Genomic DNA, 19,835 nt, shown 5'->3' with positions numbered 1-19,835 from the left:
AATTGCAACCTTGCACATCCACTATGGCTGTGCGATATGACCTAAAAATCGATTCACAATATACACTATATGTACAAAAGTATGTGGACACCCCTTCAAATTAGTGGATTCGGCTATTTCAGCCATGCAATCTCCATAGACCGATATTGGCAGTAGAATGGCCTTACTGAAGAGCTCAGTGACTTTCAACGTGGCACCATCATAGGATGCCACCTTTACAACAAGTCAGTTCGTCAAATTTCTGCCCTGCTAGAGCTACCCCGGTCAACTGTAAGGGCTGTTATTGTGAAGTGGAAATGTCTAGGAGCAACAACGGCTCAGCCACAAACTGGTAGGCCACACAAGCTCACAGAACAGGAAGCGCGTAAAAATTGCCTGTCCTCGGTTGCAACATTCACTACAGAGTTTAAAACTACCTCTGGAAGCAACGTCAGCACAAGAACTGTTCGTCTGGAGATTCATGAAATGGGTTTCCATGGCCGAGCAGCCGCACACAAGCTTAAGATCACCAAGCGCCGGCTGGAGTGGTGTAAAGCTCGCCGCCATTGGACTCTGGAGAACACTACCTGCCCCAATGCATAGTGCCAACTGTAAAGTTTGGTGGAGGAGGAATAATGATCTGGGGCTGTTTTTCATGGTTCGGGCTAGGCCCCTTAGTTCCAGTGAAAGGAAATCTTAATGCTACAGAATACAATTACATCCTAGACGATTCTGTGCTTCCAACTTTGTGGCAACAGTTTGGGAAGGCCTTTTCCTGTTTCAGCATGACAATGCCCCCGTGCACAAAGCGAGGTCCATACAGAAATGGTTTGTCGAGATCGGTGTTGAAGAACTTGACTGGCCTGCACAGAGCCCTGACTTCAACCCCATCGAACACCTTTGGGATGAATTGGAATGCCGACTGCGAGCCAGGTCTAATCTCCCAACATCATTGCCCGACCTCACTAATGCTCGTGACTGAATGGAAGCAAGTCCCCGCAGCAATGTTCCAACATCTTGTGGAAAGCCTAACCAGAAGAGTGGAGGCTGTTATAGCAGCAAAGGGGGGACCGTGAGACGTGGTGTGGGTGAATGGATGATCTCCGCATGTGTATTTTCCCACCGTAAAGCATGGAGGAGGTGGTGTTATGGTGTGGGGGTGTTTTACTGGTGACACTGTCTGTGATTGATTTAGAATTCAAGGCACACTTAACCAGCATGGCTACCACAGCATTCTGCAGCGATACGCCATTCCATCTGGTTTGGGCTTAGTGGGACTATCATTTGTTTTTCAACAGGACAATAACCCTGTTGAAAATAGCCCTTACACACCTCCAGGCTGTGTAAGGGCTATTTTACCAAGAAGGAGAGTGATGGAGTGCTGCATCAGAAGACCTGGCCTCCACAATCCCCCGACCTCAACCCAATTGAGATGGTTTGGGATGAGTCGGCCGCAGAGTGAAGGAAAAGCAGACAACAAGTGCTCAGCATATGTGGAAACTCCTTCAAGACTGTTGGAAAAGCATTCCAGGTGAAGCTGGTTGAGAATGCCAAGAGTGTGCAAAGCGGTCATCAAGGCAAAGGGTGGCTATTTGAAGAATCTCAAATATGAAATATTTGTATTTGTTTAACACTTTTTTGGTTACTACCGTCGTGGTCAAAAGTTTTGAGAATGACACAAGTATTGGTCTTCAAAGTTTGCTGCTTCAGTGTTTTTAGATATTTTTGTCAGATGTTACTATGGTATACTGAAGTATAATTACAAGCATTCCATAAGTGTCAAAGGCTTTTATTGACAATTACATTAAGTTTATGCAGAGTCAATATTTGCAGTGTTGACTCTTCTTTTTCAAGACCTCTGCAATCAGCCCTGGCATGCTGTCAATTAACTTCTGGGCCACATCCTGACTGATGGCAGCCCATTCTTGCAAAATCAATGCTTGGAGTTTGTCAGAATTTGTGGGTTTTTGTTTGTCCACCCGCCTCTTGAGGATTGACCACAAGTTCTCAATGGGATTAAGGTCTGGGGAGTTTCCTGGCCATGGACCCAAAATGTCAATGTTTTGTTCCCCGAGCCACTTAGTTATCACTTTTGCCTTAGGCAAGGTGCTCCGTCATGCTGGAAAAGGCATTGTTTGTCATCAAACTGTTCTTGGATGGTTGGGAGAAGTTGCTCTCGGAGGATGTGTTGATACCATTCTTTATTCATGGCTGTGTTCTTAGGCAAAATTGTGAGTGAGCCCACTCCCTTGGCTGAGAAGCAACCCCACACATGAATTATCTCAGGATGCTTTACTGTTGGCATGACACAGGACTGATGGTAGCGCTCACCTTGTCTTCTCCGGACAAGCTTTTTTCCCCAAACAATCGGAAAGGGGATTCATCAGAGAAAATGACTTTACCCCAGTCCTCAGCAGTCCAATCCCTGTACCTTTTGCAGAATATCAGTCTGTCCCTGATGTTTTTCCTGGAGAGAAATTGCTTCCTCGCTGCCCTTCTTGACACCAGGCCATCCTCCAAAAGTCTTCGCCTCACTGTGCGTGCAGATGCACTCACAACTGCCTGCTGCCATTCCTGAGCAAGCTCTGCACTGGTGGTGCCCCGATCCCGCAGCTGAATCAACTTTAGGAGACGGTCCTGGCGCTTGCTGGACTTTCTTGGGCGCCCTGAAGCCTTCTTCACAACAATTGAACCTCTCTCCTTGAAGTTCTTGATGATCCGATAAATGGTTGATTTAGGTGCAATCTTACTAGCAGCAACATCCTTGCCTGTGAAGCCCTTTTTGTGCAAAGCAATGATGACGGCATGTGTTTCCTTGCAGGTAACCATGGTTAACAGAGGAAGAACAATGATTTCAAGCACCACCCTCCTTTTAAAGCTTCCAGTCTGTTATTCTAACTCAATCAGCATGACAGAGTGATCTCCAGCCTTGTCCTCGTAAACACTCTCACCTATGTTAACAAGAGAATCACTGACATGATGGCAGCTGGTCCTTTTGTGGCAGGGCTGAAATGCAGTGGAAATGTTTTTTGGGGATTAAGTTCTCATGGCAAAGAGGGACTTTGCAATTAATTGCAATTAATCTGATCACTCTTCATAACATTCTGGAGTATATGCAAATTGCCATCATACAAATTGAGGCAGCAGACTTTGTGAAAATTAATATGTGTGTCATTCTCAAAACTTTTGACCACGACTGTACATGATTCCATGTGTTATTTCATAGTTTTGATGTCTTAACTATTATTCTACAATGTAGAAAATAGTAAAAATAAAGAAAAATCCTTGAATGAGTAGATGTTCTGAAACTTTTGACCGGTAGTGTATATATAAAAAAAGTTCACGAAATAACCTTTGTTGCACAATTAAAGGTTGATTCACTGCATTTCAAACAGTCAGGAATAATCTAATTATACCTAGGCTAAATATAAGCCTTCCACAACCATTAGACCCACTAATAATTTAATACAAATAGTTTAACTTGTTTTTTTGCAATAATCACTGATCTGACTTTCAAGTCTATGAAAATGTTAAAAGAAAAAAAATGTTTTTAACCATGCACATCCACTAATAATGACCAACTTCTTGTAACAGGCATTATAGAAAACGAACACAGGTCTCATTAACAATCTCTCAAGCACAAGCCCACGTGCTAGTGAGTAGCCAGCTAATCTTTATATTTCAAGTCTAGCCAACCTGGATCTATTTGCTAGCTAACAAGGTAGAACAGTTGAACTGTTATAAATAGACCCTCCTGTTTATCTCCAACTGTTTGAACAACATAGCCTGTTCACCTTGTTTATACTGTATGTTGAAATCACGTGGCCTACCTGGATAAGATGGTTATTTCTCAGAATGAGAACGAGTTGGCAATTTTATTTTTAGTCATTTTAGCAGACGCTCTTATCCAGAGCGACTTCCAGTTAGTGAGTGGATACATTTTTTCATTCTGGCCCCCCCGTGGGAAACGAACCCACAACCCTGGCGTTGCAAGCGCCATGCTCTACCAACTGAGCTACACGGGGCCTATCTTTCTATGCTCATTGCACATTTATAAAACCCAGACTAGCCAGCTAGCACAGAAGGCTAAAATGCTGCTAGCGGTACCGCAAAGCCACAAGCGACAGAAACTGAGTATTCATTTTCCACAACATGTTCGTTGACACTCGATTTAGTAGAGTCTGCTCTGTTCTACATTTTAAAAACGGTATCGTTAGAAAGGCTAAGTTCTTCTCTATTACAGTAAAATAAAGTCAAAACTTTATTTTAACTTCATCATTATGTTAAACTACTTGTTTTCAGAGAGGAAGAAGTTATCTTTCATCTTTGTAGTGAGTGGCAGGGGGATGGGCTTGGTGTCTGTGTGCGAGTGGGAAGTTGCACTGTGCACACAGCACAGAAGGAGCGAAGGAGACGAGACCAAAAAAAACAAACAAAAAATAAAAACCTAACCTCTTGCAATACAGGCTTTCGGAACATCGCATTAAAACATTAATTTGATATATCGCCCAGCCCTAACAGACACTAGAACCAATAAAATGGCTTATTGTCTGGTATAGTGTTTGTGCCGCAGACCCTGAGGCGGAACCTACTTTGACGGAGTAGGCCAGGGAGATGGTGACGGCCAGGGGAAGACCCTCGGGGACGGCCACCACCAGCACGGTGACGCCGATGATGAAGAACTTGACGAAGAACTGGACGTAGATGGGCGTGCAGTCCTTGTGCCAGGGCAGGCCCTGCACCCAGAATGTGTCCACCACGAACAGCACCACCAGGATGATGACAGTGATGGCTGACATCACCAGGCCTAGAGAGGACACAATAGTGAGACTCATCATCCACAATATAAATCAACAGGGGTGTAATCATTACGCCGATTCTGTTGCAAAAATTTTTTGCAACAAACTTTTTACTCTCAACGGAAAATGTTTTGCAACCAAAACTAAAGTTTCTATTGGACAAATTAAGGTACGTCCCTCCCTGTTTTGTTCTGTTTGCTTCCGTTTGGTTCTTAAACGGTTTCCGATGCAAGACGTAATGAATGCACCCCAGGTCTTCCTACTAGACTACAGAGTACTGACCAGAACCTCAGAGAGCGATACCGCAAGAGAGAGAGGGGAGAGAGAGCGAGACCGTAAGAGAGAGAGGGGGGGAGAGAGAGAGAGAGACCGCAAGAGAGAGAGAAACCGCAAGAGAGAGAGCGGGGGGAGAGAGAGCAAGACCGCAAGCGAGAGAGGGGGGAGAGAGAGAGAGAGACCGCGAGAGAGAGAGGGGGGAGAGAGAGAGAGAGACCGCGAGAGAGAGAGGGGGGAGAGAGAGAGAGACCGCAAGCGAGAGAGGGGGGAGAGAGAGAGCGAAACCGCAAGTGAGAGAGGGGGGAGAGAGAGAGCGATACCGCAAGAGAGAGAGGGGGGGAGAGAGAGAGCGAGACCGCAAGAGAGAGGGGGAGAAAGAGAGCGAGACCGCGAGAGAGAGAGAGAGTGCGACACCGCAAGAGAGAGGGGGGAGAGAGAGAGAGACCGCAAGAGAGAGGGGGGAGAGAGAGAGACCGCAAGAGAGAGAGGGGGGGAGAGAGAGCGAGACCGCAAGAAAGAGAGAGGGGGGAGAGAGCGAAACCGCAAGAGAGAGAGAGGGGGGAGAGAGAGCAAGACCGCAAGCGAGAGAGGGGGGAAAGAGAGAGAGAGACCGCGAGAGAGGGGGAAGAGAGAGAGAGAGAGAGACCGCGAGAGAGGGGGGCGAGAGATAGAGAGACCGCGAGAGAGAGAGGAGAGAGAGAGACCGCAAGCGAGAGAGGGGGGAGAGAGAGACCGCGAGACCACGAGAGAGAGGGAGAGCGCAACACCGCAAGAGAGAGGGGGGAGGAGAGAGAGCGAAACCGCAAGTGAGAGAGGGGGGAGAGAGAGAGCGAGACCGCAAGAGAGAGAGGGGGAGAGAGAGAGAGACCGCGAGCGAGAGAGGGGGGAGAGAGAGAGAGACCGCGAGAGAGGGGGGAGAGAGAGAGAGAGAGACCGCAAGCGAGAGAGGGGGGAGAGAGAGAGAGACCGCAAGCGAGAGAGAGGGGGAGAAAGAGAGCGAGACCGCGCGAGAGAGAGAGCGCACCACCACAACAGAGAGGGGGGAGTAGAGAGAGCGAGACCGCAAGTGAGAGAGGGGGGAGAGAGAGAGAGCGAGACCGCAAGAGAGAGAGCGAGACCGCAAGAGAGAGAGGGGGGAGAGAGAGAGCGAGACCGCAAGAGAGAGCGAGACCGCAGGAGAGAGAGGGGGGAGAGAGAGAGACCGCGAGAGAGGGGGGAGAGAGAGAGAGAGACCACAAGCGAGAGAGGGGGGAGAGAGAGAGAGACCGCAAGCGAGAGAGGGGGGAGAGAGAGAGGGGGAGAAAGAGAGCGAGACCGCGAGAGAGAGAGAGAGAGTGCGACACCGCAAGAGAGAGGGGGGAGAGAGAGAGAGAGACCGCAAGAGAGAGGGGGGGAGAGAGAGAGACCGCAAGAGAGAGAGGGGGGAGAGAGAGAGCGAGCAAGACCGAGAGAGCGGGGGGAGAGAGAGAGCGAGCAAGACTGAGAGAGACCGCAATAGAGAGAGAGGGGGGCGAGAGAGAGAGAGAGACCGCGAGAGAGAGGGGGGCGAGAGAGAGAGAGACCGCGAGAGAGAGAGGGGGGAGAGAGAGAGAGAGACCGCAAGCGAGAGAGGGGGGAGAGGGAGAGAGACCGCGAGAGAGAGGGGGAGAAAGAGAGCGAGACCGCGAGAGAGAGCGCGACACCGCAAGAGAGAGGGGTGAGGAGAGAGAGCGAGACCGCAAGTGAGAGAGGGGGGAGAGAGAGAGCGAGACCGCAAGAGCGAGAGGGGGGAGAGAGAGAGAGACCGCGAGAGAGAGAGGGGGGAGAGAGAGAGAGAGACCGCGAGAGAGAGAGACCGCGAGAGAGAGGGGGAGAAAGAGAGCAAGACCGCGAGAGGGAGAGAGCGCGACACCGCACGAGAGAGGGGGGAGGAGAGAGAGCGAGACCGCAAGTGAGAGAGGGGGGAGAGAGAGAGCGAGACCGCAAGAGAGAGAGCGAGACCGCGAGAGAGAGAGGGGGGAGAGAGAGAGACCGCAAGAGAGAGAGGGGGAGAGAGAGACCGCAAGAGAGAGGGGGGAGAGAGAGAGAGAGAGACCGCAAGAGAGGGGGGAGAGAGAGAGCGAGACCGCAAGAGAGAGAGGGGGGAGAGAGAGCGAGCAAGACCGAGAGAGCGGGGGGAGAGAGAGAGCGAGCAAGACCGAGAGGGGGGAGAGAGAGAGACCGCAAGAGAGAGAGGGGGGAGAGAGAGAGCGAGACCGCAAGAGAGAGGGGGGGGGGGGGGAGACCGAGAGAGGGGGGAGAGAGAGAGAGACCGAGAGAGGGGGGGAGAGAGAGAGACCGCGAGAGAGAGGGGGGGAGAGAGAGCGAGACCGCGAGAGAGAGGGGGGGAGAGAGAGCGAGACCGCGAGAGAGAGGGGAGGAGAGAGAGAGAGGGGGGGAGAGAGAGCGAGACCGCGAGAGAGAGGGGGAGAGAGAGAGCGAGACGGCAAGAGAGAGAGCGAGACGGCAAGAGAGAGAGCGAGACCACAAGAGAGCGCGAGACCACAAGAGAGAGAGGCGGGAGAGAGAGCAAGACAGCAAAAGAGAGTGAAAAAATAGAAGTACACTGACCGGCTTTGCCAATTTGGACTGCTAATTTGGTGAGCTTCCCCTGGAGAACGGACTTCTCCTTCTTCTCCTTCAAGTTGGATTTCCTCTTCTCCTCGGTGTCGACTTCGTCACTGTTGAGCGGCTGCATTTCCATGGCGGCTCCGTCCGCGGCTTTAGCTGAGGGGGAGAGAGGACGTTGACTTACATGTTGGACTGACTCAGAATGGAGGTACTCCTACTGCAGTTTCGGTTACCAGCCCTTAAGGGTGAGAACGCTTCTGGTTTTCATTCTTTAGTTCTAATCAACTGGACTGTTTGGCAAGCCAATTAGCTGATCAATGAGCTACCAGTTAGGAAGGAAAACCAGCACTAGTAGAATAGCCTTGCCTTTCTGCCTACCTGGCTCATGTTCAGTAGGCACGAAGCGCAAACAAAGGTTTTGAAACAGGATTTACTATGGCCCATTGTAATTTTTCTATTTCAAAACATTCCCTGTTTCGTGCCTACTGACCACAAGCTGATTACCTTCTAATTCTTGCAAGTTCATTTAAAAAAGCAAGTCACTGCAAAACTGTTAAAGCAAATTTTTTTTTTAGAAATAGAAGCCTTGAGGGGGGCGGGGTTGAGATAAGCAAGTTGGAAAATCAATGGCAAGTAGCTACATCTCTCCAGTCCTTTAGTGTGATTCAATAAGGGGTGATTTTCAAAGAGACTTGAGAGGGTGCCATATTTTTTGCAAACGTTTTATTTGCAAACGTAGTGCTTTTGAAGGGAACTTGGGTTAAACGTCATTGCAATTATGAGTCCAGTCCAATGTAATTAGGCTTTGGTAGGAATCAGTTTGAAAAAAATTAATATGTATACACTCACTAACTGTAAGTCGCTCTGGATAAGAGCGTCTGCTAAATGACTAAAATGTAAATGTAAAATGAATCAAATTACCATATTCCCACTCAGAGAGCAGCAGCCCTGGGATCTGTGGAATCCACAGTGGCCAAACAGACACCACTTCAATTCCTCTAAAGGCCCCTTCCCTCCCTCCGTCTCTCCCTCCCGGGTTGGACAACACACCTTGACTCTTCTGACCAAGTAACCTAGAAGACGACGGCGGGCAGGCGTGCTAGGCAGGCCAGCAGGGCTGATCTCTAACCCATCTCTCCCAATGATAAAATCATTATCTCTGGCCCTGCCAGAGCTAGCACTGCAGGGGAGGATACCTGTGTCGGCTTCATCTCAGTCTCTCTCTCCCAACCCTGGACTGACTGAACAGTCGTTATAGAATCGCCAGTCAAGTCTATCCCCAGGCTCCTCCCTTGCTGATGCCAGGAGCCACACAGCCAGCGTGTACAGGATGGGTGCCATGATATTCCCGGGTGGTGTGTTCTGCATTTACACAGCCTGAACCCCAGACTGAGGGATTATTCTGGGGTGGTGTGTTCTGCATTTACACAGCCTGTAACCCCAGACTGAGGGATTATTCCGCTCCCTCCTGGCAGACAGAGAATCAAAGGACCGCCACCAGGACCTCAATTAGCAGGCTCAGGCTAGCTAACAGCATGGCTGCCGCTCTGTAGACACTGGGTGACTCAATGGAGTTTAGAAAGCTGGGTCTCATAGTCGTACAACAGCATGACACTGAACAGCTGACTCATAGCTGGATTCAACAGCACCTGTCGCTCAGTGCAGGAGAGAGACAAGGAAAAGAGAGGGAAAGAGAGAGAAACAGAGGGAGAATGGAGAGAGAAGGGAACATGCTGGCCTAGACAAGACAATGAATGGACCAGTCACCGGCACGCACGCTCTGACCCACAAGGCCACAGAGTAGCATGGGGAAACACAACCTGACACTGGTTAAGCTGCTACTACTACTGACACCAGGCTAAGCGACAGGTCAAGGTTAAACTAAAATCCAATACTGTTAAATGGGCTAAGGAGTTAGCATTAATATAGAGTGAAACAGATCAAGGTACAGTAGCAGCGCGCAACCAAGCCAAAAGGAAATGAAATGAACTCCGGTCTGTTAGACTCACCTTTCTTGCGGTTTTCGGCTGCTCCATCTTGCTCTGTGGATGGAAAGCAAAATCGAGAAGAACAGAGTCAGTCACCTATTGGGAAGCAATTTGCAAACGGCTGCAATTCTGACCACCAACTTAATATCAAAATCTCCCATTTTGATTTGATACCGTGAGAGACGGCAATAATTTTTATGAAGCCAAACAGATGAGTGCTGGGGTTGCATTATGACATGCAAATTGTAAATCAGCTCCTCCAGCCAACAGGTAATTTCTACCCATACCAAACAGGTCCACACACACGATAGAACTACAGCCAGCCGCTTTCATCATACACAAAACACACCGAAAGCCATAAACTACATAAATTGATCCACATCCTACTTTAGCATATTAACTTGATTCAAAACCTACACGTATGCACATATACACTATACATATAAAAGTATGTAGACACACCTTTAAATTAGTGGATTCTGATATTTCAGCCACACCCGTTGCTGACAAGTGTATAAAATCGAGCACACAGCCATGCAATCTCCATAGACAAACATTGGCAGTAGAATGGCCTTACTGAAGAGCTCAGTGACTTTCAACATGGAACAGTCATAGGATGCCACCTTTCCAACAAGTCAGTTCGTCAAATGTATGCCCGGTCAACTGTAAGTGCTGTTATTGTGAAGTGGAAACTTCTAGGAGCAACAACGGCTCAGCCCGTGAAGTGGTAGGCCACACAAGCTCACAGAACGGGACCGCCAAGTGCTGAAGCGTGTAAAAATCGTTTGTCCTCGGTTGCAACACTCACTACCGAATTCCAAACTGCCTCTGAAAGCAACGTCAACACAAGAACTGTTCGTCGGGAGCTTCATGAAATGGGTTCCCATGGCCGAGCAGCCGCACACAAGCCTAAGATCACCATGCGCAATGCCAAGCGTCAGCTGGAGTGGTGTAAAGTTTGCCGCCATTGGACTCTGGAGCAGTGGAAACGAGTTCTCTGGAGTGACAAGTCACGCTTCACCATCTGGCAGTCAAACAGACAAATCTGGGTTTGGTGGATTCCAGGAGAACGCCACCTGCTCCAATGCATAGTGCCAACTGTAAAGTTTGGTGGAAGACGGAATAATGGTCTGGGGCTGTTTTTCATGGTTCGGGCTAGGCCCCTTAGTTCCAGTGATGGAAAATCTTAATGCTACAGCATACAATGACAGAAGGCCCTTTTCTGTTTCAGCATGACAATACCCCCGTGCACGGTCCATACAGAAATGGTTTGTTGAGATCGGTGTTGAAGAACTTGACTGGCCTGCACAGAGCCCTGACCTCAACCCCATCAAACACCTTTGGGTTGAATTGGAACGCCGACTGCGGGCCTCACGAACGCTCTTTGTGGCTGAATGGAAGCAAGTCCCCACAACAATGTTCCGGAATCTAGTGGAAAGCCTTCCCAGAAGAGAGGAGGCTGTTATGGCAGCAAAGGGGGGAATAACTCCATATTAATGCCCATGATTTTGGAATGAGATGTTCAACCAGCAGGTGTCCACATACTTTTGGTCATGTAGTGTACACACACACACACACACACACACACACACACACACACACACACACACACACACACACACACAGCCTTGATTGAATAGAACTACAATTGCTCAACAAAGAATGCCAGAAAGCACTGCGCTATATGTACAATGAACACCTAACCTCATATACTGCATCGTGAGCTGCAAGCACTCAATACAAGGCTGTGGACTTCACAGGCTCAGCAGCATTGAACACGGCAGCAAGTGCTAAAGTAAAGCCTTGCCAACTATTCCCATTGAAGCAGCAGCTCTCCCAAAATAAGTTCCACCACAGCTGAGACCTGACCTGTGCTCAGCCCTTCCTCAGCTTAGCTCTCTAGTTCAAACATCCCTCACTCTCCTCTGTCAGCTCAGTGCCATCTGCTCTGCTGTGTGAGTGAGTGAGTAGTGGCACCACTGATTCTCTACCTGTCTGACTCCGCTTCCTCACACTTCTCTGCACATCAACTGCATCTGTAGAAATTCAACAAAAGACTGTTGAGAGGAAAAACTCCATTCTTTGTGAGACGGGCAAAGGCATAATAAAATAATTGTAAAAAGCGTGGGTAGAGAGAAAACTGTGGATGATGCTCTTGCGTGCTGTGAAACATGAATGGATTCCACCGCGCTCTCAAATGTCAACGTACTTCTCTTCTCCTTCTTCTCCTTCTTCTCCTTCTTCTTGGCCTCCTTCTCCTCCTCGTCATCCTCGTCATCCTCCGAGGCGCCCAGTAAAGCGAAGATTATTCCAGTTTGAGAGTTCTCACCCACGGCCGTGACCAGCATTTTGCCGGAGCCCTCCATGACGTGGGTGCCTGCAGAGGGAAAACAGATAAGGGGGGGGGGTGAGGTAGCGCCGCCATAGACATACAACTGATGCTTACACTGTATAGGCCTCTGCCAGGGTTTTCCTTACTATTACTTAGGATAGGCCTTGTCTACATGGCTTTAGCTAACATTTTCCATTATAGTCAAATTCTATGGGGAGTGGGGATTGTGGGTGTTAGCAGTCCTGGATGCTGATTCCTGTGGTAAAGTGAGTAAACCTGGGGGATACAGATAAGTATGATGTTTGCGCCTGCCCGCAGATAGAGAGGAGAGGTAGGGTGAGGTAGGGCTAAAACGTCAGGCGCCTAGCTAATGCTACAGTGTAAATGCCAGGTGTTCCCCTGACTATTACTTAGCTCATGCTACAGTGTAAATGCCAGGTGTTCCCCTGACTATTACTTAGCTAATGCTACAGTGTAAATGCCAGGTGTTCCCCTGACTATTACTTAGCTAATGCTACAGTGTAAATGCCAGGTGTTCCCCTGACTATTACTTGGCTAATGCTACAGACACCAACATTCCCGGCTTCATTTGTCTGCTATAAATTGGTACTGATAGTAAGGAATATTTGGGTGTTTCCAGTCCTGGGTCCGGATCGGGAGCCTGTGGTCATTGTGAGTAAATCTGACGGGAAAAACTGTAGGCCTATTTACAGCTAAATATGAAAAAATGTAGGCCTATTTTTACAGCTAAATATGAGAGCATACAAACGTAATAAAGTGTATCACGTTTTGGAATGACATTTCAAAAGCAGAGTCAAGCCTCAAATACTCGCCTTGGATGACAGCACAAACACATTCGCACACTCCCAGCCTTTAATCAAAAGCCAATTGTGAGCCTAAGTGAATTAATGGAAACATGAGCCCCACAACACAACAGTAGCTTTCTCCAGAATTTAATGCCCACAACTGACTGAGAAAGAACAGAGAGACAGTGAGAGAGAGACCGAGGGAGGAATAAGTGCATTAAGAGCTCCCCCATGCCTGTGTTAATTAGGCTGTATTTCTCTCTCAGAACAGAGGCAGGTGCTGGTCTGAGCTGGGTGGGAAGATGATGATGATGATGCAGACTAAATGCAGACAGGCTCTCTTGGAGGTGAGACCACAGAGGGCTGGGAGAGGCAAACAAGCACTTTTTAAATCCTCTCCTTGGGGATCTGACCAAGGAAGAGCTATTTTATTAAAGGATCAACTTGCTTTCATAAAATGGGATTAGGGTCCAGACAAGCAATACCTTGGGACGGCAAAATAAAACAGGATTTAGAGGTCTATATATTTCACAGTGCTCAAGTAGTCCTGGACCTACACCATCAAGTCCACAGTCAGGGGTCGTATTAGAGTTCAGAAATCTGCATTTTCAAAACGCAGACCATCAAAAAATCTGTTTTATATTGAAAGTCAGTGTTTTTTTTGCTTTTTTGCCTTCACAGAAAATACATTAGCGCAACACATCAGGCAGAAAACAGCTTCATTTTTCATCAGACAAAAGAAGTGCAACACTATTTGGCTAGCACCCACACAAGTAAATTAGTTTACAACGAAAAAGCAAGGTATTTTTTTTGCAAAAACGATGCATGGCATCATATTTCTAATGTTTATCATAGAATGAATGTAGCCAGCTACATTTCCTAATGTTTTTCTTGAAGTTAATATTGCATTTTACCTGAGAAAAGTAGGCTACACCGAGAAAAGTACCAGAGAAAAGTAGCTACACATCAGTCAGAGAGCTGTCTGCTGATAGAAAGCCATTTGTGAATTCACATCAGAGTGCAATTGAAGTACAACAGTCTGATGCCGAGCAGAAATTACAACAAGCAGCATTTCAGATCTGCGTTTACAAATGATTTTTTTTGCAGAATTCTGCATTAACGCAATCCCTGACAGTACTGCTGGACTCCAGCTCAGAATATTGCTGGATACTGCCTGCATACCCCATTCCATGACAAAGTAAGATCATCTATCAAAGGCCTGGTCTTATATTCCAGTTGCAAAAATTGTTTATTGCACTATTAGGGGTGGGGTACCTGGCATGATATTTCATAGTTGTAAAATGGTTTATTCCACTATTAGGGGTGGGGTACCTGGCATGATATTTCATAGTTGTAAAATGGTTTATTCCACTATTAGGGGTGGGGTACCTGGCATGAAATGTCATAGTTGTAAAATGGTTTATTCCACAATTAGGGGTGGGGTACCTGGCATGATATTTCATAGTTGTAAAATGGTTTATTCCACTATTAGGGGTGGGGTACCTGGCATGATATTTCATAGTTGTAAAATGGTTTATTCCACTATTAGGGGTGGGGTACCTGGCATGATATTTCATAGTTGTAAAATGGTTTATTCCACTATTAGGGGTGGGGTACCTGGCATGATATTTCATAGTTGTAAAATGGTTTATTCCACTATTAGGGGTGGGGTACCTGGCATGATATTTCATAGTTGTAAAATGGTTTATTCCACTATTAGGGGTGGGGTACCTGGCATGATATTTCATAGTTGTAAAATGGTTTATTCCACTATTAGGGGTGGGGTACCTGGCATGAAATGTCATAGTTGTAAAATGGTTTATTCCACTATTAGGGGTGGGGTACCTGGCATTATATTTCATAGTTGTAAAATGGTTTATTCCACTATTAGGGGTGGGGACAAATATAGGCCTGGAAACTGAACTACAACCACATGAGCTTCATAGTATAAAACAAGGCAGAAGAACAAGAATAGGACAGCTACCTGACAACAGCATGGGGTCTCTATCCAGCGTTTTCTTGACGTGGTCCGACTCCCCCGTGAGGGAGCTCTCGTCGATTTTGAGATCATTTCCTTGAATAAGAATACCGTCCGAGGGTAGGAGATCACCTGGGACACACAAACAGGAGAAGAAATAGTCCTTCATGAATTCACAAGACGTGTGGATGAACACAGAAAACATTACACGCTCTGGTCAATTCATCCTCGCCAATAACTGATAATTGGGTCCCAAACGTCACCCTATGTACTATGTAGTGGGCCCATAGGGCTCGGGTCAAAAGTAGTGCTCTTATATAGGGAATAAGGTGCCATTTTGGATGCAACAAGAGACGCCTCTTACCGTATTTTATCTGTGCAACGTCGCCGACCACAATCTCAGCCACGGGGATTTGGATGACTTGGCCGCCGCGGACAACGGCAAACTTCTGCTCTTGTTCGATGCGGCTCTGCAAGCCACGGAATTGCTTCTCTTTGCTCCAGTCGTTAAACGCCGTCACCAGCACCACGCAGACGACCGACAGCAGGATGGCGGCGCCCTCGATCCAGCCCGCCTCCGCCTCGCCATCGTCCTCCACCCCTCCAGCTGCGCTCCCACAGTCTGCAGACGGATCAAAGCACACAGTTACAGGGATAGACCGCCAGGTGACTAACAGACACAATCTGAACACACATCATTAAATGTTGATGTAAATGGTTATTAAATAGTAAACGGGTAAGAACCAAGGCCCAGCTGGAATCGGCGTCCGCAGAATTTATTTTAAATAAACTATCCCTCTGCAGTGAATTTAAGTCAAATACAAATACAACTACACAGTTCAGTACATTGGACACCTACAGTGCCTTCAGAAAGTATTCACACCCCTTGACTTCATCCACATTTGGTTGTGTTGCAGCCTGGAATTGTTTATGATTCAATTGAGATTTTGTGTCACTGGCCTACACACAATACTCCATAATGTCAAAGGGGAATTATGTTTTTAGAAATTACATTAAAAATGAGAAGCTGAAATGTCTTGAGTCAATAAGTATTCAACCCCATTGTTATGACAAGCCTAAATAAGTAAAGATTTGCTTAACAAGTCACATAATAAGTTGCATGGACTCACTGTGTGCAATAATAGTGTTTAATATGATATTTGAATGACTACCTCATCTCTGTACCCCATACATACAATTATCTGTAAGGTCCCTCAGTTGAGCAGTGAATTTCAAACACAGATTCAACCACAAAGACCAGGGAGGTTTTCCAATGCCTCGCAAAGAAGGGCACCTATTGGTAGATGGGTCAAATAACAATAAAAAAGCAGACATTATATATCCCTTTGAGCATGGTGAAGTTTTACACTTTGGATGGTGTATCAATACACCCAGTCACTACAAAGATACAGGTGTCTTTCCTAATTCAGTTTCCGGAGAGGAAGGAAAACGCTCAGGATTTTCACGATGAGGCCAATGGTGACTTTAAAACAGTTACAGAGTTTAATGGCTGCGATAGGAGAAAACTGAGGATTGATCAACATTGTAGTTACTCCACAATACTAACCTAAATGACAGAGTGAAAAGAAGGAAGCCTGTACAGAATATAAATATTCCAAACATGCATCCCGTTTGCAATAAGGCACTAAAGTAAAACTGTAAAAAATGTGGCAAAGAAATTAACTTTATGTCCTGAATACAAAGCGTTATGTTTGGGGCATTTTGTGTAGATCGTTGACAAAAAAAAAGACAAATCCATTTTAATCCCACCTTGTAACAAAATGTGGAAAAAGTCAAGGGTGTGAATACTTTGAAGTCACTGTAGGTGGTTTAGAAACTATCAGGCCAATCCGAAGTGCTCTGATTTAAAAAGAAAACATCAGAGCCAGCACAGGATGGTCAGAAAACCACTGAGTTAACTCCATTACTGCCTAGGCATCAAGTAGAAGAGGTAAATAGGTGTTGCTTACGTTCTCGTTCGGCATCTGGAGGTCTATAGAAAGAAAGGCCTAATGAAACTATGGCTGCCACTTCCAGGATAATCAGTGTTACGTCTTGTAATGCTTCCCAAACTAATTGAAGAAATGTTTTGGGCTTTTTCGGAGGTATTAAGTTCTGCCCGAACACTTCTTTTCTTTTGTCGATGTCTGCGGGCTGCCCACTTAAACCTGGGGGAAAAGAGAGAGAGATGGAATTAGCGCATTTGTGTTAACATTTTTTTTAGTATCATTGAGATTTATTTTTGACAACCATTACATTTTTACATTTACATTTTAGTCATTTAGCAGACGCTCTTATCCAGAGCGACTTACAGTTAGTGCATAAATTATTATTTTACAAAATTTCATACTGGCCCCCCGTGGGAAACGAACCCACAACCCATGCCTCTTTAACCTCATCGACAACAATGCATGTAGACATTTGGTGAATGAATTAAATGAAAACAGCCAGGACCAGAAAGACAGAATAGATTGAGTGAATACCAACCAAATAGGTCAGAGAGCCGTATTCTGTCGCAGGGCTCCTGAAAACAAGCACCCACAGGGCATCAGTGTTTCTGACAGGCCGTGCAGTTCCAAATAAACACACTGTAAGACAACAATGCCACCCGGTGACAATACACATTCTACTTCTGCAAAATAACAAGTCAACCGGAGCCACGCTCTCCGATTTTTCAAGGGTAGAATTCCAGGATATATTAAAAAAAAGAAAAATAATTGAGGACAGTCAGAAAACCTCCATGTTATTAAGACAAATCACACAAGTGACTTTCCCCCGCCAGTAATTGAATACACAGATTGATAACTGGAGATGCAGTGATCATTTTTACATTCAGACAGTCACAGCAAGGCCCTATCATTGTCTCACCTTATTCAACGTGACAAGGCCCGACTGCTCTGTGGACCCATTCATTTGTGTGCACAGAGAGCATTTCGCTTGCCGTGCAGCTCATTAAAATGCCTGCTCTCCACAGGCAAAGGAGGGCGGTCACATTCAAAATACTTTTCATACATTTGATGTGGCTTTTCGACCTATATTTAAAGGCAGACAGTCAGACGGAGACTGAGAGAAAGGCCGAGAGAGAAGGGACTAATCAATAGTGATCTGGGAGATAGATTGGGAGGTTATAAGCAGGCTCTAGGAGCAGAAATAGAGAGCGCAACAGAGAGAGATGAGAGATAGCTAGAGACAGACAGACATGGACTAATGAAGAGTGGGAGACTGGGAGGCTGTAGGTAAGCTGTAGGGAGTCAGTCGGGAGGCTGAGGCTCCCAGTCTAATGAATGGAGACTGAACAGCAGCAGAAGGGCCAGCAAGGGCTCACAGTCTGCAGGCAAGCACTGTGCAATGACATCACATGTAGCAGTGGGTAATTAGTCAGCATTGCAGAGCAGCAGTGGGGTGGAGAAGGAGAGGAGAGTGAAAGATAGAATAGAGAAGGGCGAGGAGATTGAAGGATACAAGGGAGGAGAGGGGGCATGCACACCTGCTGAGATACGATTCTCTGCCAGAAGGAGCTGTCAGAATCAACTTTTGAAGGTGCTACTGGAACATCCAGTGTAATATTTCAAGTACAAGAGATAGGGCAATTTGGCCACGTCAAGACCACTCTATTCACATTCGCATTACATCAAACTCCTGGTGGAGATAGCATGCCGGAATTCACCCCACAGAACAACAAGTAGCGAGCAATACACTAGAATATTGCGCTGCTGCTCTAAGCCTACTTACAGCAATTAGCCTATAACGTAAACCCCATGACAGTCATTTGACTGATCGTTTTCAGATCAAAAAAGGGACGTTTTATAGCTGGTGTCTATGTATGCGTCAAACTGTATCTCGTAATAAATCCATATTTCTGCGTGTGTGTTTACATGTTAAAGTAGTGTGTCGAGGGGCAGCCAGTCAGCCAGCTAGGGAGGTATAATGCAGTCTTCCCTCTCTCTCCCCCAGTGTGTTTGCGTGCGCGGGGATGAGGTGCTGCTGGTGATGACTCACCGTTTACAGCACGATCAAAGGCTAAGGTTTATCATGCTGCTGCTGCCGCACTGCTCTCTAGCTGGCTGTCCCTCACAGTCTATTTTGATTCATTACCAGCCTCTAATGAAAGCATGCTGACAGCTAATACTCGCTCCATTTTCCACAATCCACCACTTTCTCTCCACCCCATCTCCGTATTAGTGAAATAAACATTAGTGACAATAGAATGATTAAGGCAAGAGGACGTATGACAAACAAAAGGTTCAAATCATGTTAGCGTTTGAATCATTTAGCTATTTGAAAGTCCATCACCAGTCACCCGTGCGACTATTCATTAACTCTTTAATAATCAACTTGTCCCCGCTTAACCCCTCCAAGTACTGTCCTATTCTCCCGACACTGTGGTTTAAAATTAGCCCTCTGGACTTTACTCGTGGTGCAGGTGGTCAAATGATTTGGGCAAAACAGCCATGGATACATGATCTCTGCAGAAGGAGAGTGGAGACATCTAGAAGTCTACGGAGGAATAGCTTCCCCTAGCAGGCGTCCAGCTTTATAACAAACCTGCTACTACTAGTACAGTGTAAGTCCTCCAGCAGCCCCAACAGTACATATTTTGGTTGTAGACCGGCACAAACATACCTCATTCAACGCTTGATGATTAGTTAACAAGTTGAATCAGGTGTGCTTGTCCAGGGCTACAATAAAAATGAGTACTGTTGGGGGAACTTGAGGAATGGAGTTGGAAAACACTGCAGTAGACTATAGACCAGGGTTCTCCAATCCTGTTCCTGGAGAGCTACCCTCCTGTAGGTTCACTCCAACCCCAGTTGTAACTAACCTCATTCAGCTTATCAACCAGCTAATTATTAGAATCAGATGCACTAGATTAGGGTTGGAGTGAAAACCAACAGGACAGTAGCACTACACAGCTGATTCAAATAAGCAACTCATCAAGCTTTGATTATTTGAATCAGCTGTGTAGTGCTATAGACAGTAGTTGATGGAAGCAAGATACGTTTTCATTCTGACAATCTTGCCTTAACAATTAGGAAACGTACTTTTGTGTTCCATCGGCATTCTGCGCAAAGTCTACCAGAGATGCTG

The 19,835-nt window shown here is 46.6% G+C and overlaps 1 protein-coding gene across 2 annotated transcripts in view; it reads right to left on the bottom strand.

The window, feature by feature from the left end:
• LOC311126751 (plasma membrane calcium-transporting ATPase 1-like) overlaps window positions 1–19,835 on the bottom strand; it is a 53,577-nt gene that overhangs the window by 20,624 nt on the left and 13,118 nt on the right. For both annotated transcript variants that reach the window (XM_084200737.1, XM_084200736.1), the window contains exons 3-9: window positions 16,718–16,915; window positions 15,112–15,369; window positions 14,754–14,879; window positions 11,841–12,008; window positions 9,653–9,685; window positions 7,644–7,799; window positions 4,572–4,786 (exon numbers count right to left, since the gene is read on the bottom strand). In XM_084200737.1, coding sequence (XP_084056863.1) covers window positions 4,572–4,786; window positions 7,644–7,799; window positions 9,653–9,685; window positions 11,841–12,008; window positions 14,754–14,879; window positions 15,112–15,369; window positions 16,718–16,915 — 1,154 coding nt within the window. The remainder of the gene's footprint in view (window positions 1–4,571; window positions 4,787–7,643; window positions 7,800–9,652; window positions 9,686–11,840; window positions 12,009–14,753; window positions 14,880–15,111; window positions 15,370–16,717; window positions 16,916–19,835) is intronic.

This window comes from Coregonus lavaretus (genome assembly GCF_964263955.1).
Source record: "Coregonus lavaretus genome assembly, contig: HAP1_SCAFFOLD_1009, whole genome shotgun sequence".
NCBI lineage: Eukaryota > Metazoa > Chordata > Actinopteri > Salmoniformes > Salmonidae > Coregonus > Coregonus lavaretus.
Note: the sequence above shows the minus strand (reverse complement) of the source record. Positions and strands in the feature narration are given on the sequence as shown.